This window comes from Salvelinus sp. IW2-2015, linkage group LG1 (genome assembly GCF_002910315.2).
Source record: "Salvelinus sp. IW2-2015 linkage group LG1, ASM291031v2, whole genome shotgun sequence".
Lineage (NCBI taxonomy): Eukaryota > Metazoa > Chordata > Actinopteri > Salmoniformes > Salmonidae > Salvelinus > Salvelinus sp. IW2-2015.
Window position 1 is genome coordinate 7,662,229 of NC_036838.1, and position 21,065 is coordinate 7,683,293.

The 21,065-nt window shown below is 46.4% G+C and overlaps 1 protein-coding gene and 1 non-coding gene across 2 annotated transcripts in view; both read left to right on the plus strand.

Moving 5' to 3' along the window:
• LOC111958686 (ubiquitin carboxyl-terminal hydrolase 34) overlaps positions 1–21,065 on the plus strand; it is a 73,059-nt gene that overhangs the window by 27,140 nt on the left and 24,854 nt on the right. The window contains 42 exon segments of the mRNA XM_070448668.1: positions 157–256; positions 569–731; positions 1,037–1,163; positions 1,516–1,663; positions 2,199–2,299; positions 2,548–2,751; positions 5,030–5,155; positions 5,541–5,663; positions 5,770–5,853; positions 5,960–6,046; positions 6,363–6,563; positions 7,820–7,902; positions 8,186–8,226; positions 8,417–8,541; positions 8,955–9,107; positions 9,321–9,454; positions 9,456–9,473; positions 9,772–9,899; positions 9,902–10,072; positions 10,560–10,723; positions 11,146–11,211; positions 11,386–11,589; positions 11,858–11,935; positions 12,216–12,310; positions 12,585–12,757; positions 13,157–13,307; positions 13,473–13,551; positions 13,650–13,703; positions 13,824–13,919; positions 14,020–14,084; positions 14,372–14,447; positions 14,597–14,644; positions 14,810–14,875; positions 14,988–15,068; positions 15,163–15,248; positions 15,833–16,001; positions 16,298–16,372; positions 16,452–16,603; positions 16,964–17,117; positions 17,366–17,410; positions 17,619–17,723; positions 18,570–18,717. Coding sequence (XP_070304769.1) covers positions 157–256; positions 569–731; positions 1,037–1,163; positions 1,516–1,663; positions 2,199–2,299; positions 2,548–2,751; positions 5,030–5,155; positions 5,541–5,663; positions 5,770–5,853; positions 5,960–6,046; positions 6,363–6,563; positions 7,820–7,902; positions 8,186–8,226; positions 8,417–8,541; positions 8,955–9,107; positions 9,321–9,454; positions 9,456–9,473; positions 9,772–9,899; positions 9,902–10,072; positions 10,560–10,723; positions 11,146–11,211; positions 11,386–11,589; positions 11,858–11,935; positions 12,216–12,310; positions 12,585–12,757; positions 13,157–13,307; positions 13,473–13,551; positions 13,650–13,703; positions 13,824–13,919; positions 14,020–14,084; positions 14,372–14,447; positions 14,597–14,644; positions 14,810–14,875; positions 14,988–15,068; positions 15,163–15,248; positions 15,833–16,001; positions 16,298–16,372; positions 16,452–16,603; positions 16,964–17,117; positions 17,366–17,410; positions 17,619–17,723; positions 18,570–18,717 — 4,747 coding nt within the window.
• Positions 15,419–15,550, plus strand: LOC112081180 (small nucleolar RNA SNORA17). The gene has a single exon (XR_002896370.1). It is a non-coding gene; the product is annotated as a small nucleolar RNA SNORA17 (small nucleolar RNA).

Here is a 21,065-nt window from a genome sequence, read left to right on the forward strand (position 1 = left end):
GGTTTGTTTTGAGCACTCGACTGTACTTTTTTGCGTCTCATCCGTAGACTCTCTACTGCGTTTGCCAGCTGCTAATCGGCCATGCCGATTAATCGGTCGACCTCTAATGAAGTGTGATTTGCGACACAAGGAAATAAACCCCTCCTCTCTCTGTAGCTGTGTGGCATGGACCAGCTGTGGGGTATCGCCCTCAGGGCCCAGTCCGCAGACATCAGCCGCGCTGCCATCCAGTACATCAACTCCTACTACATCAACGGTCAGTGGACTTCATTTGGTAGCTGGTACATGGTTGAAGACTAGTAGTAGTATTTCTCTACCATTTCATCCTTGTTTTATATTGCGAAAAACTTAAGTGAAACTCTGTCCACAGCAGTACATCTAGATCCAGGGGTTGGATCCAAAACATCCTAGTTTATAGTCATTATATTGAACGAGCGGTTTTAGATGTTTGTGTTGAGGCTTATTTCAACATGCCCATGATGACCTACTGATTTACAGTTTGACCGATATCGATTCTGTGTGTGTGTGTGCCTGCCTTTCTGTTTGCGTGTCCGTCTCCGTCCCCCAGCTGGTAAGACGGGCCTGGAGAAGGAGCAGGAGTTCATCAGTAAGTGCATGGAGAGCCTGATGATGACCTCGGCCAACCTGGAGAAGGATGCCCACTCCAGCCTCACCGTCATCGAGAGGGGCCTGCTCATGCTCAAGACCCACCTGGAGGCCTTCCGACGCAGGTAGGGAGTACACCCACTCACAGAAACGATGCACAGAAACTCACACACAGAGAAACACACCCGCTCCTTGTCTCCATCCGCTCAACTTGTGTACATTAAGCCCCGAACCTCTAAAGTTAACCAGAACACTGCCTATCCTCAACTAATATTACAGACTCACCTAGTAGAGATCATCCCTGGACCTGGAGAGCCCCCTCAAGTCCCGCGCTAATTTGAACCAGCGCTAAGAACCGTGTGTCTTTATGGCGCTCTCTCACTTTCTCCCTACCCCCCAACACTCTCTTTGTCTCCTGCCCCCTCTCCAGGTTTGCGTACCACCTGCGTCAGTGGCAGATCGAGGGCACGGGCATCAGCAGCCACTTGAAGGCGCTGAGCGACAAGCAGTCTCTGCCACTGAGGATCGTGTGCCAGCCCGCCGGCCTGCCCGACAAGGTACCCAAGAAAGTACCCAGCATCTTGGTACTTAATTATTAACCCTTGGTAGATTGGCACACTCAAATGCTTTTGTTGCTGTTGTGTTCTGTGGTGTTAGGAAAAATCTACAGGCCACGATGTCAAAATGAATGGAAACGATTGGTGCAAGCTAATTTCATACTTTTATGGAATAGAAATATGTCTGTTTTGATACTACTGTGAATGCTGTGTTCTCATTCTAGATGTTTGTAAGTATGTTTTTCTAACACACTTTTTTTCTCTGTGTGTGTGTGTGTGTGCCTGTTTGTGTGTCTGTTTGGCCACTTGCCTTTGTCTCTCTCTCTGTGTGTGTGTGTGTGTGTGGTACTAGATGACCATCGAGATGTACCCCAGTGACCAGGTGGCAGACCTGCGGGCTGAGGTGACCCACTGGTATGAGAACCTGCAGAAGGAGCAGATGAACCAGCAGGCCCAGCTGCAGGAGTTTGGACAGAGCAGCCGCCAGGGGGACTTCCCAGGTCTCTCACCTTTGACCCCTGATCCAGTGTAGCGCCAATACTAATGGAGAGTCTCAGTTGCTTTTCCTTGATTCCTCGCATCCTCTCCTCGCCTTCTGAAAACCAATTGGATGAGAAGGATGGGAGGAGTATGCGATTGCATGGAATGAAGGAAATGCGATTGAGATTCTCCCAAAGGCTGTTGCATCCTTCCGTTTTGAAGTAATCACTGATCGCACAGTGTATTTTGTAGCAGTATTTTAGGGCCAGTCTCAGTAGTCTTGAATTGATTTTAATTCAATTAGATCTTTGTCCCAAAGGGCACTTCTTATGCAGTAAATGGTTTCCTTACCGCCTCATTAGAAATGCACGCTTCCTTTGGTGGTTTATTGAAGTACTCCACTCAGAAGGAAGGCGTACACCGTTTCTATGCAGTCCTTTCAGATTTGAGTCATGGTTATTCACTAAGGGAAAGGACCAAGTTAATGGATCAGAATCTGCTTTTCGTGTTGGGTGTTTGGACACTCTGTTTCTAACGCGCGTGTGTTTCCTTCAGGTGGTTTGATGGGTCCGGTCAGAATGATCTCCTCTGGCCATGAGCTCACCACGGACTACGATGAGAAGACCCTGCATGAGCTGGGCTTCAAAGACATGCAGGTAACTACTTGGCAGTCTGCACTTAGGTGTACACATTCACACGCTCGAGCCGGGATTCAATCCCATCGCGGGTTATTATGCATTTACGGCTTTTAAAGGCCATTTCGGATTGAGCCGACATATGCAGCGTTTACGCGAAGGAGTTCTCTGCCGAAGCGGGCCCATTGCCTTTAAAAGCCGCAGTGCCTATAAGCTGTGATTGGCCCCCTATCTATTGTACTCATGCCTCTCCCTCCCCTTATTTACAGATGGTGTTTGTCTCGCTGGGCGCCCCACGGCGGGAGCGTAAGGGCGAGGGGGTGCAGCTCCCGGCCTCGTGTCTCCCCCCGCCCCAGAAGGAGCACATCCCCATGCTACTGCTGCTCCAGGAGCCCCACCTCACCACCCTGTTCGACCTGCTGGAGATGCTGGCTTGCTTCAAACCCCCCAGTGCCCTGGGAGACAGCCCCGAGGTGGGTCATGGAGAGTGTGTGTGTGAGAGCATGGGTTAGGGCTGTGTGTGAGGGGATGTCGAGGGTGTATGAGATGCCAGCCTGCTTTAAGCTCCCCAGAGCTCTGGGAGGTGGGGCCCTGGACAGTCCCATGGCTGTCTCTTATACACATCTAGATGTGTATAAGAGACAGGAGTGTGTGTGTGAGAGCATGGGTTAGGGCTGTGTGTGAGGGGATGTCGAGGGTGTATGAGATGCCAGCCTGCTTTAAGCTCCCCAGAGCTCTGGGAGGTGGGGCCCTGGACAGTCCCATGGTGTGTGCGGGGGGGAACAAAGTGGGGTTGGCAAATCGGTGTGTGTGTGTGAGGGGGTTGTATGTTGGGGGAAGAGTGGGTGAATCCCTTTCGCATCTCCATCAATGTGTGTGTGTATGTTTGGGGATGGATTTCATTGTATAATTGTAAAATGTTTAGTCTATTAGACGCCCTGAATAATCTAGCTAAGGAAATCAGAAAGCAACAGAGCTTTTGAAAAAGCAGCTTGGAAACGGCTACATAGAAACCAGACTCGAAACACTCTCCATCCGATTAAATGTCAAATAGACTTTGAACAAATATCCCTTCCAGAATATAAATTAGGTTCTTCCTTCCAGGTGCATCATGCATAATGCATCACGACTGTCCAATTGTCTTCTGGCAGTCGTCTGATAGTCCAGTAAAACGTACTGCAGGGCTGTGTCCCAAATGCCATCCATATTCCCTTTATAGTGCACTATTTTTGACCAGGGTTTATATGTTCTGGTTGATTAGTAGTGCACCATATATAGAATAGATGCAAAAGTAGTGCACTATGTAGGGAATGGGTGCCATTTGGGACTCAGCCCTGGAAGGTGTTGTGCGTAGGATGTAAGGCGCTCATCTGTCAACGTGTGTATTTTAGTCACAGCGGCAGGAGCCGTCTCGTTTTGAAATGCTAAGTCATCCAGCGGTCAGCGCTTTTTATAGTCTCTCCCTTCACAGGGACTCAGAGAGGGGTTATCTAGTGTGCTGTTTGTTTGTCTCTCACTCTGTCTCTTTTGCATGCATTTATCCCTCTCCCCCTCTCTATTCCCCCTCTTCACTTCCAACACTCACCTGATCTGACCAGAACGTTAAAGCAATTACTTGAGTCAAAATGAGCTATTGACTATGAGTGTGTGCCTGCCTTCGGATGTGTTTATAGGCAGTGGTGGAAAAGTACCCAATTTGTCATACTTGAGTGAAAATATAAATACCCCAATGGAAAGTTACTCAAGTAAAAGTCACCCAGTAATATACTACATGAGTAAAAGTCCCAAATAATTTAGTTCTAAATATACTTAAGTATCAAAAGTAAAAGTATAAATCATTTCAAATTCCTATTAAGCAAAGCAGGCGGACCCGTTTTTTTTGTTTTTAAAATGTATGGATAGCCAGGGGCACACACCAACACTCAGACATCATCTACAAACGATGCGTTTGGGTTTAGTGAGTCCGCCAGATCAGATGCAGAAGGGATGTGTCGTGGAAGTTCAGTACTGAGAGAGACTTGGTCATTTCTTCAAACAATCATCTTTATTTAATTATAGCAATAATGAGGCTGGTCGAACCACCCCCCCCCCCCCCCCCCCCCCCACATCCTGTCGTTATCCACACGTGGGCTGTTGTCTTAACCCCACTCTGGCTTAGTTTCCCAGATGCAAGAATGATTTTGAGACAATGAGGGATTGTTCTACTCCTAAGCTATTTCTAGTAAAACACATTCTTGTCTCTGTAATGTAGTCTTTAACTCATTTGTCAGCTCAAGCCATCTCCAGTGATCATACGCCCAGATTATCTGCAGGGAAATAGAGTGGAGCCCATAAACACAGACACTAACAGGACAGAAATGTCTTATTAGTGAAATATTAATTGTTAACCATTAATTTCAAATAAACCAGGTAAATATGTCATTGTTGTCTTGATAGGTGAGTGAATTGGACCATTTTCCTGTTTTGCTAAGCATTCAAAATGTAACAAGTACTTTTGGGTGTCAGGGGAAAATGAGTAAAAGTACATTATTTTTTATGTAGTAAATTAAAAGTTGTCCCAAAAAAATAGAGGTACAGATACCCCAAAAAACGACTTAAGTAGTACTTTAAAGTATTTTTTCTGAAGTACTTTACACCACTGTTTATAGGACTGCTCCAGGGCCGCTGTGTGTGGGTTCTGTCACTGTGACAGCAGAAAATAACGCATTTCTGTTCAGATCTCTAAATACAGTCTTTTATTGTACTCTCCAGAACCTAAGATGTGAGGAGCTGCACCTCCATGCTGAGAACCTGTCGAGGCGCGTCTGGGAGCTGCTCATGCTGCTGCCCACCTGCCCCAACATGCTGCTGGCCTTCCAGAACATCGCCGATGACACGGTATGTCACCTATTCTCACACGCACTCCCCTACACACTGTCGCACTCCCCTACACACTGTCGCACTCCCCTACACACTACCACTGACACACTTCCCCAATACTGTTGTGCACCTGCCACCGGGCCTGCTTATCCCTTTGCATCTTGCTCATTCGTTTCTACTAGTATTTCTTAAACATTCCCAGGGCCCCAGGAGTGTACATTTTTGTTCCAGCCCATCACGTACACACCTCATTCAACATATCAATGGCTTGCCGATTAGTTGAGTTGTTCAATGAGGCGTGCTTGTTCTGACCCACTTTGCACACCAATCAAACACATGGACATGAATGACAGCGTAAAGATATGCGTCCTGTCTCATGTGTGTGTTCTCTGTCTGTCCGTAGGGAGGCGAGGGTCTGTGCTGGAAGGACCTGCTGAGGATCAAGAGCCCCCACAAGCTGCTGTACGCCCTGGAGATCATCGAGGCTCTGGGCAAGCCCAACCGACGCATCCACCGGGAATCCACGGTACTACTGGGACATACATACATACACAGTCGTATGCACACCCTCGCTCTGCTCACTGACTCAAACACGCGTACGAATGACCCCTGTGTTGTCCGTCTGTGTCCAGGGGAGCTACAGTGACCTGTACCCGGACTCTGACGACTCCAGCGAGGACCAGATAGAGAACAGTAAGAACTCCTGGAGCTGCAAGGTACGCCTCTTTTTTAAACGGTCTAACTCCCATTCTGTACACCCTTATGCAAACCACTAATCAATCAAGTCAACTCCATTTCCTGTTTTTCGCTCTCTTTTTACAGTTTGTGTCGTCTGGGGGGCTTCAGTTGCTGTTGGAGATCTTCAACTCTGCCATTCTGGAGCCCAAGGACCAGGAGTCTTGGACAGTGGTGGGTGGATCAGAACCGCATTATAATACATGGAGGAAATGGAATAGAATGGGTTGTATAGATTAAATCAAGTTTCACTACATTAGTCATATGATGAGTGGTAATGATTCTGTTAAAGAGTTATTCACACATTGAAAACTGCTTTCTGAGTTGCCGATTTTATCCAATTTCAAAGTGGACAATCATAAATAATATATAAAAACATGGGGGGAATGAACAGGACAGATATAAAACTAAGTAAAGAATTGTTTTTAAGACAATGTTCTGTAGTTAGTATTGAGGTTTAACATAGGTCATATCTCTCTCTTTCCTCCAGTGGTTGTTGGACTGCCTGGCTTGCCTGCTTAAGCTCATCTGCCAGTTTGCGGTGGACCCGGCCGACCTGGACCTAGCCTACCCTGACGTCTTCTCCTGGTCGGGCCTCACCGACAGCCAGCGCAAAAGGGCCTGGCCTGGCAAGTCCCGCAAGTCCACCGGCGACCATGGCAAGGGACTGCATATCCCCCGCCTCACAGAGGTACGCTGGTCCTCAGCTAAATGCTAGCAGCTGGGTGGGGAGTTGCCATCCTTAACTCTTTATGTGCAGGATACAGGAAATACAAAACGTATAATAACCCCAGATTAAGCAACTAGTAATAAAAGATAAATCAAACATTTTATTCATTTTTACTTAATTTCTGTAGTAAAGGATACATTTCTGGAGAAAGTAGAATGTCCTGCAGCCTCTCTTTCTCTCCCATCTATTTCCTCTCCTTCTTTCCTTCTGAGCAGTTTTCTATTTCCTCTCCTCCTTTCCTTCTGAAGCAGTCTTGTATTTCCTTTCCTTCTGAAGCAGTCTTGTGTTTCCTCTTCTCTTTCTCTGAAGCAGTCTTCTGTTTCCTCTTCTCTCCCTCTGAAGCAGTCTTCTGTTTCCTCTACTCTCCCTCTGAAGCAGTCTTCTGTTTCCTCTTCTCTCCCTCTGAAGCAGTCTTCTGTTTCCTCTTCTCTCCCTCTGAAGCAGTCTTCTGTTTCTCTTCTCTCCCTCTTGAAGCAGTCTTCTGTTCCTCTTCTCTCCCTCTGAAGCAGTCTTCTGTTTCCTCTTCTCTCCCTCTGAAGCAGTCTTCTGTTCCTCTTCTCTCCCTCTGAAGCAGTCTTCTTGTGTCCTCTTCTCTCCCTCTGAAGCAGTCTTCTGTTTCCTCTTCTCTCCCTCTGAAGCAGTCTTCTGTTTCCTCTTCTCTCCCTCTGAAAGCAGTCTTCTGTTTCCTCTTTTCTCCCTCTGAAGCAGTCTTCTGTTTCCTCTTCTCTCCCTCTGAAGCAGTCTTCTGTGTTCCTCTTCTCTCCTCTGAAGCAGTCTTCTGTTTCCTCTTCTCTCCCTCTGAAGCAGTCTTCTGTTTCCTCTTCTCTCCCTCTGAAGCAGTCTTCTCTGTTTCCTCTTCTCTCCCTCTGAAGCAGTCTTCTGTTTCCTCTTCTCTCCCTCTGAAGCAGTCTTCTGTTTCCTCTTCTCTCCTCTGAAGCAGTCTTCTGTTTCCTCTTCTCTCCCTCTGAAGCAGATCTTCTGTTTCCTCTTCTCTCCCTCTGAAGCAGTCTTCTGTTTCCTCTTCTCTCCCTCTGAAGCAGTCTTCTGTTTCCTCTTCTCTCCCTCTGAAGCAGTGTTCTATTGCTCGCAGCTGTTTTTGTTTCTCTGTACTTCCCTCCCTGTGGTGCCTTGGCCTCTACACGAACTTCAGAACTATCCCCATGGTTAATTATTTATATCTTAAACACTTGATACACCATCCTTTTTTTTCTTGTCAGGTCTTCCTAGGCCTTGTCCAAGGCACCAACCTGATCCAGCGCTTGATCAACGTGGCCTACACCTACGACAACCTAGCACACAGGTGAGCGAACACCCAAGACGAGGCCTATGTTTCAATAGTCACACTACGCACTAGTATGTAGTACTTAACTACTTAGTATGTTTGGTGTGGCGCAATGTATGTGGTCACACTCTCCATGCCAATAAAGGCTTTTGAATTTGAAGGATAACAAATGATTGGATTTGAAGGAATGTGTTATAAGTTTTTATTGTTGTATGGACATGGATATCGGTGAGAAATGTTTTTGTACTGAAGGTTTCCCTCAACCTATCTTGACTATGTTTACTTCCTGTCTCACCTGCAGAGTTTTGAAGGCCCAGTCAGATCACCGGTCCCGTCATGAAGGTGAGCAAAATGTTACGTAGGCTTAAATAATGTTCATCTACATGAAAAGCCCCACAGATATATATTTTTGTTCACACACACGTTTTGCACTGAAAGGATGACTTTCATAGCCACCTGTCCGTTCTGTTTGTGCTTAAGCACGTTGTTCCTAGTAGTTTCACATGTCTAATGGGTTATTCCTATGTTCCAGTGACCCACTACTCCATGTGGCTGCTGGTGAGCTGGGCCCACTGCTGCTCTACGGTCAAGTCCAGTCTGGCCGACAGCGACCACCTCCACGACTGGCTCAAGAAGCTCACCCTGCTGGTGCCGGAGGTGAGATTTGGGGGAGAATATCATGAGACGTTGACCCCCCCCCCCCCGGGAAATGATGAACAACTGCTATCTAGTATTGTCTCCATCTTGCTTTTCTTCCATCAACCTAAAAACATGACTTTTATTTGTTTCAGTGTAACATTTGTGGGTATTTCCATCCAAAAATATAGTCTCTGGAAGAATCTAGCTATACCGCGATTTGTTGATTTGTTCACTATCCTATTTTGATGCCACTGAAATACTAACGAATCTGTGACCCAATTGATCCGTGTGACTTTGGTAACAAAAGACACTCGCGTTGACAAGGCACATTCCTCTATTTGATGTTGTTACCAAGGTCACACGGATCAATAGAAATGCAAATAGAGGAATGTATTGCGTTTTAACGTGAGCGTGTCTCTCGTCGTCCTCAGACGGCGGTGCGTCACGAGGCGTGTAACGGCCTGTACAAGCTGTCCCTGTCTGGTCTGGACGGAGGAGAGTCCATCAACAGGTCCTTCCTGCTACTGGCCGCCTCCACGCTGCTCAAGTTCCTCCCCGACGCACAGGCCCTCAAACCACTGCGGGTGGGTAGAGCACACACACACACTTGCCCGTATAGACACACGCATATATACACACGCACTCACAGAAACATACACACACACAAGCACAATTTTGTTGTACTGTATACTGACTAAAACAAATGTGTTCAGTGTGGGTTATTCAATTCCTAGGTCAAGTTACAGATGCCTAATATAAGTGAAGGGGCTCTGTAGCTGATGTGGTCATGTGTTCAGGTGGAGGACTATGAAGAGGAGCCCGTGCTGAGGACGGGCTGTAAGGAGTACTTCTGGCTGCTGTGCAAGCTCATCGACAACATCCACGTCAAAGACGCCAGCCAAACCACTCTGTTGGACCTGGATGCTTTCTTGGCGCGACTGCATCCGGAGGTGAGTCCAAGATGAATCCGAAGTCCAGTTCGGCGTCTGAAACGGCATCCTATTGCCTATTTAGTGCACTCACCTTTGATGGACCGTCGGCTCGGGTCAAAAGTAGTGCACTACATTGGAAATAGGATCAACCCAGGTCTCTCTTGAATTAGATATTTTATGTGTGATTGCTTGCGTGTCACATTCTTGCTGGAGCATGAAGGCCAGCTCAGTTCAAATACACAAGACAAGACTGTTTTTAACCACTTCTACAATGACGTTTGCTTGATCAAACATTGACCTGTCTCCCGCTCCCCAGCCGTGAGATCCTGGACCAGCAGGACGGCGCAATCGAGGACGACGGTCTCACTGGCCTCCTGCGCCTCGCCCACAGCGTCCTCAAACACAAGCCCCTTCAAGTTCTCCCGGAGGGCCAGGAGTTTCTGCGCGAGTCCACAACCTGCTCTTCCTCCTTCCCAGCCTGGCCGACCGCGCCCAGCCCAAGTGCAAGTCGCATGCGGCCCGCGCCGCCGCCTACGACCTCCTGGTGGAGACGGTGAAGGGCTCGGTGGAGAACTACAGGCTGCTTCACAACTGGGTCATGTCCCAGCACATGCAGAGTGAGAGGAACCTTCAGGAACCGTTAAATGCTGCTAGGATATATTTGTCAGTGAGAGTAATGTGTCGGCGGGAGGGCCCAAGGGAATGCAATGGGTATTGAATTTGACATTGTGCTGGCTGTGCTGGCTGACCGAACTGAAAATAGTTTGTCCCTAAACTGTGCTTAGCTGTTTTTTTTGGGGGGGGGGGGGTGTAGAAATACTATACGCTGGTTTTCAACAAACATCCAAATAGCATCCCGTTGAAGTCAGGCCTTCCTGTTGGTAATGTCTGCGCCATGGATTTCCATGATTGGATCAAATGAGCGGAGCAAGTCGGTTTATTAAAGTTCAAGGTCCCATTGTAAATGATATGATTAGGATCCAATGTACATGTTTGAGCATCACCAAACATAATCTTTTATCCAGTATATTCTATTAGGCTCCTGAAAGATATGAAGATTTGTGTTTAGTTAATTCAATTGACATTTCTACCCCCCCCACCCAGCCTCTCATGCCCCGTACAAGTGGGACTACTGGCCCCACGATGACGTGCGTGCCGAGTGTCGCTTCGTGGGCCTCACTAACCTGGGGGCCACCTGCTACCTGGCCTCCACTATCCAACAGCTCTACATGATCCCTGAGGCACGCCAGGCCGTCTTCACTGCTAAGGTCAGTCCTCTAAATACTGTGCTCCTCTTTCTCTCTCTCTTTGTCCTATCATTACCTCTCTTGCTCGCCCTCTTGCTTTTCTTAAACCTCTCTTTCATTCTCTTTCTGTTTTTTTCCTGTCTTGTTCTCTCTCGCTTTCGTTCTCTCTCTCTCGCGCTCTCTCGCTCTCTCTGTGTGTGTGATTGTAATGGATAATATTACAATGGTTCCTTTTTCACAGTGCTGTAGGTTGTAATGGGGCAATTTCACCTCATCCACGCTTGTGTGTGTATATAGCACTTATCTGGATGATACGCGGCAGCCATTTTGCGCTAGAATGCTCATCCCACACATGCTATTTCACTCCCTCTGCCACCTGAAGAATGATTTGATGTTGAGGATGTAACTATTGTTTGTTAATGAGAGTTGTGCGTTTTTTCCAGTACGCAGAGGAAATTAAGCACAAGACCACCTTACTGGAGCTCCAGAAGATGTTCACCTATCTCATGGTACGCAGCCGGTCTCTCTCCTTCAGCCCTCTTTCACACCCCTCTCTATCCCCTCAGTCCGTTGACCAGGACAAACAGACATTGTCCCCGTAGAGACACTGCTACTTCAATTTATCTCCACTCCACCTTTCTTCCATTGCCTAATTTTCCTCCCCTCTCCATCCCTGGTTCCAGGAGAGCGAGAGGAAGGCGTACAACCCCCGTCCGTTCTGTAAGACCTACACCATGGACAAGCAGCCCCTGAACACGGGCGAGCAGAAGGACATGACCGAGTTCTTCACCGACCTCATCACTAAGATCGAGGAGATGTCCCAGGACCTGAAGAACACAGTGAAGACTCTCTTTGGCGGCGTCATCACCAACAATGTGGTCTCGCTGGTAAGAATCACTGTACTCCTTTCAATGTTTACCGGCAACATTTCCATAGTGCAAAAGAATTGTGTAAAGTGCAAAACTCGTTATAAACCGCATTAAACAACACTGCGAGATAACGAGATTTACTGTCTTTTTTGTGCTGTGCACAATTCCTTTGCGCTACAAGAATTCACTACAAAATGTCGCCCTATGTGTGTTTATTGCGTTTGTGTTGGAGTGTGTGTGCGTGTGTGAAGCCATCCTCATCCAGCTAATTTTCTCTGTCCAACAGGACTGTGACCACGTGAGTCAGACAGCCGAAGAGTTCTACACCGTCCGGTGCCAGGTGGCCGACATGAAGAACATCTACGTAAGCACGTCGCCATCAACATCGTTGACTTTGTTTTAGAAGTGCAACCAAGTGTTATAGACTGGGGTTTACCTTCCAGTCACAAGTCTCAAATCTCATAGCATTGTAGTATCACACCGATGCCTTCTATTTTTACTCTGGCAAATGGCAACTTTTCCTCATGTCATCCTATGTTGTGTTCTGTTAGTCTGGTGTATTTTCTATGCTCCTAGTTCTTGTGGGCATACAGTGCTGCTTGGCGTGTTGCTAGAGACGTTGGTGTGTCTTCGTGTTTCCTCAGGAATCTCTGGACGAGGTGACCATCAAGGACACTCTGGAGGGGGACAACATGTACACCTGCTCCCAGTGTGGCAAGAAAGTACGCGCCGAGAAGAGGTGAGTCGACTCTAACCTCCCGAAGAGGACCCTGCTGGTCCAAATGCGTTGTACTTTCTCTCCTGAAAATAAGCTAAACATAATACATTGGAGTTGGTAGTTGTATACCAGACATTTTTGGAATGGTTAGCTGGTTTTCCACCAGTTGATGTTGGTTTACGATTTGAAGAAATAACTTAATGACATCTCTAGTTTCTCTTAATTTTTTTGTTGTTGTCCAAGACCTGTGCTTATATTAATCTCCCTTCCCTTTCTCCATCCTGCTCCATTCCAGGGCCTGCTTCAAGAAGCTGCCTCGCATCCTGAGCTTCAACACCATGCGCTACACCTTCAACATGGTCACCATGATGAAGGAGAAGGTCAACACGCACTTCTCCTTCCCCCTGCGCCTCGACATGACCCCCTACACTGAGGACTTCCTCATGGCCAAGGGCGACAGGAAAGAGGGTACGCGTCACTTCCTGTTCCCGACAGAGCCCCAACCACCTGATTGGTTCTCTATAGGCCCTGTACTAAATTCACTTGGTGTCACTATACTGTCTATTCGGTGTATTTGAAATTGGGTTGAATAGCAATAGGAGGAGAATTACCTTTTCATAGTCTGTAGAAAAAAAGACAAATGTACAGGTGGTGGATAGAAAAAAGAATATTTGAAAACAATGTCGTGTCTGTAATGATCCCCAGTGATTTATCGCCGATATATTAGAAGTTTTGAACCTCTTGGTATCTTCGTCAGGTCCACCTAGCCTATCAGAGGGCAAGCTAGGTGGAGCAACCAGCATGCCTTCAACCAATAATTGGAGGAATGGATTGCTCATTGACGTGGTCCACTATACCCTACTACAGGTTTCCGGGAGGAGGGTGGGGCTAAGGTGGCGGAGAGCTACGAGTACGACCTAATCGGCGTCACGGTGCACACAGGCACGGCGGACGGCGGCCATTACTACAGTTTCATCCGAGACATCGTCAACCCGCACGCCTACAAGAATAACAAATGGTGAGGAATATCTCTGGCTCTTATTGAAATCAGATCAGCGGGGAATAAAATTTAAAAAAAAAGAGGTCTCATGTTATGGCTTTACGATACACTGTGCTACATTTTAGTGCTTTAGAATTTTCGGGAATATAATCGACTGTCATTAACTTAGTTTGCTTTTCTCAGGTACCTGTTCAACGATGCCGAGGTGAAGCCCTTTGATTCAGCCCAGCTAGCCTCCGAGTGCTTCGGTGGAGAGATGACGGTAAATCCTAAAATAAAGACAAAGCTCCAGCGTTTTCCTGTTCATTTATACTTTTCAATGTTGAAATGTTTCGTCTCACCAACATGTTTGTCTTTCAGACGAAAACGTACGACTCTGTCACCGACAAGTTCATGGACTTCTCCTTTGAGAAGGTCAGTTTCCCAGTCAGTTTCCCAGTCAGTTTCCCAGTCAATCGTTTTCTAATGTGACATTTAGTTGAATGAAATGATGGGTTTTAAAGTTGACAGTTTGTCCCGTGTCTCTCCCTCCAGACCCACAGTGCCTACATGCTTTTCTACAAGAGAGTGGAGCTCGAGGAGGAAAATGGCAAAGACTTCAACTTCGACGTTTCTCCAGATCTACTCGAGGTACCCGGCTGGTTACAATCTCATGGCGCTCTCCTTTCTCGCGTTCGTTATTCTCTCCCGACTTTGAAATACTTATTCTGTATTTCTTTTCTCTACTCAGTGGATTTGGCAAGACAACATGCAGTTTCTCCAGGACAAGAACATTTTCGAGCACACATACTTTGGGTAAGTGACACATTTCTTTGTACTAGCCATCATGACTACGTTTTCTGAAGCTAGACTGCAGATGTGATATTCTTGAGAACTTATGTTAAGAGTTCTTTGCTTGTAAATATATAACTAAATCGATTTTACTTACAAAGTACTGTCTCAATTAAAGCTCATATCCATTCAAATATGAATATGGTCTTGATCTATTAACATGGTGTAAGTTATGTAGGATGAAGTGTTGCCTTGGTGGATAAACTGGTCTGAGATCAGTGTTGTGACTCTCTCTGTACTCTTACCTCCAGGTTCATGTGGCAGCTTTGCAGCAGCATCCCTAGCACTTTACCAGACCCCAAAGCCATCTCCCTCATGACTGCCAAGGTACGACCGCACTCCACTAAAGCCTTATTCTCAACCATAGAACTTAATTTGAAAAATCCTTGACCTTTTCACCGTTTTTTAATTTTTATGGTTTTACCTTTACACTTTTTGAATATACTTTCCACTCTCACACTTCTCCTTGGTTACAGCTTAGCACGTCGTTTGTCCTGGAGACGTTCATTCACTCCAAGGAAAAGGTGAGTTGTCCTTCCTTACTGTCAGTGGATGGCTCCCTCTAGTGGCTAGATTGCAGTCTGGTTATTTTTCAGCGGTTTAGATTTTTTTTGTCCTCTGTTATACCGCGTGGAAGATGGTCTGTAACTTCTAGCAAAGGTTTGTCTAAATTTCGTCTGTGTTTTCAGCCCACCATGTTGCAGTGGATCGAGCTACTGACCAAACAATTCAACAACAGCCAGGCGGCCTGCGAGGTAAATTGACTGTTGAAGCACAAATCGGGGACCACGTATTGTGCTGAATGGTTTTCAGTCATTATCAGGGTAATTGCTAACTTCCTGTTTTCATGTGGTCATGGTCTTTCAGTGGTTTTTGGACCGCATGGCTGATGACAACTGGTGGCCCATGCAGATCCTCATCAAGTGCCCCAATCAGATTGTTCGACAGGTGAGAGCCCCAATCAGATTGTTCGGCACTCACACACACCACATACACCACACACACACTCTCTCACACTCTCTGCCCTGTTGTCCCCCATCAGATGTTTCAGAGGCTGTGTATCCACGTCATCCAGAGGCTACGGCCAGTCCACGCCCACCTCTACCTACAACCTGGCATGGAGGACGGGTAGGAACGATTGCTTATGTAGAAATCAATCAACCAGCCAATCAATCACTCACAACTGAGAAACAAGTTAATTTGTAAGCTTTATAGCGTAAACAATTTTTCCCACATTAAACTAGCTTCTGATATCCCATGAGTCGTCTATAACGTGGCTCTTGGGCTGATCATGTTTTGCTGCCGCTAGAGGCGATCCAGCGTGACATCACCGTGTTGTGTCTGTGTCATTAGCTGGCTGAGAGAAAGGTGCCACGTGTCACCAAGTTGTCCTAGCACTGTGGGCACTGGGAGTTTTGTGGCACAACATGGAGGGAAATGGTCACTAACTAAAGAAGTTTAGATTGATAATGTTCTGGACAAACTCTGGGAAAACTCCCAAGTTTAATTCCACTGTATCACCTGGGTCATGTTCATTAAGGTACTCAACAGAGAACGTTTCAAAATGCTTTGCAACAGAAAACGAAAATGGGAGTTGTCATTGGACAAGTCTAGGTAGTCCCTTTCTGTTTCAGTCCATTTTCATTTGTTTGGTACCGAATGAACATGACCTGAGAAGTTGTCTGATGTCACTTCCTGTGTGCGGCCTCCAGGTCTGACGACATGGACGGGCCGGTGGAGGACATCGGCAGCCGCTCGTGCGTGACGCGCTTCGTCAAGACGCTGCTGTCCATCATGGAGCATGGCGTCAAGCCCCACAGCAAACACCTGACCGAGTACTTCGCCTTCCTCTACGAGTTCGCCAAGATGGGAGAGGAGGAGGTGGGTCGTTGATAACAATAGTCATTTAATAGGAATATACTCTTGACACTTTTATCCCAAAGGACTTAACTGTGTAAAAACGAGTTCCAAATTACACCCTATTACCGACAGAGTGTACTACATTTGACCAGAGCCCGCTCTCTGAGTACATACATTTTCAGTATGTTTTCTGTGATTCCTGCAGGGCTTGAACCCCATGACCTGAGTATTACCTCACCAAGATACATGGCTAAAAGTGTTTTTAGAGAACAAGGTTTTTGCTAACAGTCTGTTTTCCTCTTTTCTCATTCCTCCAGAGTCAGTTCCTTCTGTCCCTACAAGCCATTTCCATCATGGTGCACTTCTACATGGGCACCAAGGGGCCTGAGAACGTAAGTATACGCTAGTTTGTGTGTGTGTGTGTGTGTGTGTGTTTCTGTGATGGTGTGTGTAATGACCCGGTCACCCCAGCCCCAGGTGGAGGTGCTGTCTGAGGAGGAGGGAGAAGAGGAGGATGAGGAGGAGGACATCTTGTCCCTGGCGGAAGAGAAGTACCGCCCGGCCGCCTTGGAGAAGATGGTAGCTCTCATCGCCCTGCTGGTGGAACAGTCCCGCTCTGAGAGGTAGGGCACTGCCGGGCAGAGACGGCCACGGCACCATTTGGGACACAGGAAAGCCATATATGGCACAGGGATTTGACCTGCTACTAGCAAAGTGAGATTAGTCAATGTTACAGGACAAGTTGTGTATCACCCAGAACTAGAAAATTGTTGTGACTAGACAATTTGGTATTGTACATTTGCTGGGTCATAGCTTTGGCGCAGGACAACAGTGTTGGTAATACAGCCCTAAAGTTAGCTATAAATACTACCACATACAGCACCCAATTTATTCGCTGTTGTCACTATCAAATCCTCCCTCTTCTTCGTATGCTTATTTTCACCTTCATTCTAATCTCCTTTTCTCCATCCGTCTCTCTCCAGACACCTGACTCTGTCCCAGAGTGACATGGCAGCCCTGACCGGGGGGAAAGGCTTCCCCTTCCTCTTCCAGCACATCCGAGACGGCATCAACATCAGGCAGACCTGCAACCTCATCTTCAGCCTGTGTCGCTACAACAACCGCCTGGCCGAGCACGTACGTTTAACACGCACACACCGACGCACCCACAAACAAACACGTCACCGCTGTTAATGGCAGACCCTGGACGTGACCCCACTCTCCGAGGGTGTCTCGGGGAGAGAGTTGGAATTTGCAAAAAGCACATTTCCAATTTGTATTAATACACACTTTTACATGTTTGAAATAGGACAAATATAAGCACCCACCAAATTATTATTATTACATACACACAGAGACATCATTTCTCCTGTGTTCTATTCCAGATTGTATCCATGCTCTTCACCTCTATCGCTAAACTGACGCCTGAGGTAAGCACTGATGTGAGAACCTATACTTTTAATACATAATGCTCTGTCTATTATCCAACTCAATCATTAGTTTGTACACATCTCAATTTATCCCTCATGTTCTCTACTTCTTTCTCTCATCCCTCTCTCTCCCACTCCTTATCTCCAACTCCTACTCTCTCTCTCCACCCCCTTCTCTCTCTCTATCTCCTCCTTCTCCTCCCCCTAGGCGGCAAACCCTTTCTTCAAGCTGCTCACCATGCTGATGGAGCTATCAGGTGGTCCTCCGGGCATGCCTTCCTTCGCCTCTTACATACTACAGAGGATCTGGGAGGTACGGTCACACACACACACACAACATAAAATCTAATGTTGCCCTTCCCAACAGTGCAGATAGAAAAATATAAATAATACAAGGAATAAATAACTAGCTTGGTACTGGTACCACGTGTATATAGCCAAGTCGATGTACAAGGTAATTGAGGTAGATCTGTCCATATAGGTAGGGGGTCGAGTGACTAGGCAACAGCATAGATAATCAACAGTAGCAACAGCGTATGTGATGGGTCAAAAGAGTTGGTGCAGAAAGGGTCAATGCAGATAGTCCAGGTAGATATTTAGCTGTCTAATGGCTTGGAGGTAGAAGCTGTTCAGGGTCCCGTTGGTTCCAGACCGCTTGCCGTACAGTAGCAGAGAGAACTGTCTATGACTTGGAGTCTTTGGCAAAATTTAGAGCTTTCCTCTGACACCGCCTGGTATGGAGGGCCTGGATGGCAGGGAGCTCTGCCTCAGTGATGTACTGGGCCGTACGCACTGGCCTCTGTAGCGCCTTGCGGTCGGGATACCAAGCAGTTGCCGTACCAAGCGGTGACGCAGCCAGTCAAGATGCTCTCAATGGTGCAGCTGTAGAACTTTTTGAGAATCTGAGAGCCCATGCCAAATCGTTTCAGCCTCCTGAGGGGCAAGAGGCGTTGTCGTGTTGGTGTGTGTGGACAATGAATCAGATGAATCAGGTTCATCTGATTCATTGTTCTTTATCAAGTTACTTCAGTTAAACATAAATGTATCCATATATTTGTCCTTAATTCACTTTATCAAGTTATTTCAGTTGATCTTGACGTCATTGCCTAAAATATTCAGAATCGTATCCTTTTTGTTGTGTGTGTGTGTTCTCTCCCAGGTGATAGAGTACAACCCTAGCCAGTGTCTGGACTGGTTGGCGGTGCAGACCCCCAGGAACAAGCTGGCTCACAGCTGGGTGTTGCAGAACATGGAGAACTGGGTGGAGCGCTTCCTACTTGCCCACAACTACCCCCGTGTCCGCACCTGTAAGAACACTTGTGATGTCTCTGTCTGGAAGTTCTTACGAACTACACTACATGGCCAAAAGTATATGGACACCTGCTCGTCAAACATCTCATTCCAAAATCATGGCCATTAATATGGAGTTGGTCCCCGCTTTGCTGCCATAACAGCCTCCACTCTTCTGGGAAGGCTTTCCACTAGATGTTGGAACATTGCTGCAGGGACTTGCTTCCTTTCAGCCACGAACATTAGTGAGGTTGTGCATTTATGTTGGGCAATTAGGCCTGGCTCGCAGTCAGCGTTCCAATTCATCCCAAAAGTGTTCAATGGGGTTGAGGTCAGGGCTCTGTGCAGGCCAGTCAAGTTCTTCCACACCAATCTCGACAAACCATATCTGTATGGATCTCGCTTTATTTTAATTTAATTTTACCTTTATTTAACTAGGCAAGTCAGTTAAGAACAAATTCTTTTTTTTCAATGACGGCCTAGGAACAGTGGGTTAACTGCCTTGTTCAGGGGCAGAACAGGGGCATTGTCATGCTGAAACAGGAAAGGGCCTTCCCAAACTGTTGCCACAAAGTCGAAAGTATGGAATTGTCTAGAATGTCATTGTATGCTGTAGCGTTAAGAATTCCCTTCATTGGAACTAAGGGGCCTAGCCCAAACAACATGAAAAACAGCCCTAGACCATTATTCCTCCTCCACCGAACTTTACAGTTTGGCACTATGCATTGGGGCAGGTAGTGTTCTCCTGGCATCCGCCAAACCCAGATTAGTCCGTCGGACTGCCAGATGGTGAAGCGTGATTCATCATTCCAGAGAACACGTTCCCACTGCTCCAATGTGGACAAGCTTTACACAACTTCAGCATGTGTGTGTGGCTGCTCGGCTATGAGAACCCATATTAAGTTCCAGACGAACAGTTCTTGTGCTGACGTTGCTTCCAGAGGCAATTTGGAACTCAGTAGTGAGTGTTGAAACCGAGGATGGACGATTTTTACACCCTTCGAGCACTCGGTGGTCCTGTTCTGTGAGCTTGTGTGGCCTATCACTTTGCGGCTGAGCCGTTGTTGCTCCTAGACGTTTCCACTTCACATTAGGGTACTTTTTTGTTCATCATTCTATTTTCCATAGTATCAACGCTCTTATTAAAAAGTGTTGCTGTGCAAGAGGGGCTTTCTCCTCTCCTRCCTGTCGGTCAGGTTGCCACCAGATACAGGGAGTTAAGAAAAATTAAGTGTTTTATATTTGTTCATCTGAGATCTTCAGTATGCTCGTCTGCGTACACATTCTCCTCTCAGTCCTTGTGTAATGAGTGCACAGTGAGGTCAATGGAAGGTTTCTGTAAGTGGGTGAACAATCCAACGCTTGGTGAATTTGGCTTCAGAATGAAAGGAAGAGCTGACGTCGAAGGATCAAAAAGCGACTTCGCTAGGAATGCTTGGCTGCGACAAGCCAGGTGTTGTGTGTAGCAGTGATAACACCAAGTAAAACTTCATTTTATTCATACTTAAACATGTAAATATCCATCAACCAACTTCTTACTGCTTCTCAGACACATTTCCACTTGCTGAACACGTACTTCTTAGATGAAACATACTGCCTCTAAAGACAATTGTTGCGGTCTCCCAGCCTTTCATGCAATAGAATAAAATCAATTAAGACTATTGTACAAAAATAGTGGTATCAGAATAAAAATGTTGACGTCAACAATAACAAAGTTCATTTGAGTGTGAGTTGCCCTCAAAAATAAATAAGTAAATATATACAACAAGTAGATGGAGCTGCAACGACGTCTTTGAAAGAAGTGCCATAAATTACGTTTCCATAAAGCAAACGTATTAAGTTGAAATTAAAGATTTCACTACAACACAGCTCCGCTCCATCCTGGTCAGCGTTGCCATGGTTAAGGTATGTGGTGCTAAGAACCCTGGTCTTGCACAATCTTGCCTGCATCTAGCTGATCTTAGTTGACCGGGGAAGACATTTTTGACGAACTGACTTATTGGAAAGGTGGCATCCTGCCAAGGTCATTCTACTGCCGATGCTTGTCTATGGAGATTACATGGTTGTGTGCTCGGTTTTATACACCTGTCAGCACCGTGTCCACATACTTTTGTGTGTATATATATATATGTATATGTATATACAGTGGGGAGAACAAGTATTTGATACACTGCCGATTTTGCAGGTTTTCCTACTTACAAAGCATGTAGAGGTCTGTAATTTTTATCATAGGTACACTTCAACTGTGAGAGACGGAATCTAAATCAAAAATCCAGAAAATCACATTGTATGATTTTTAAGTATTTAATTTGCATTTTATTGCATGACATAAGTATTTGATCACCTACCAACCAGTAAGAATTCC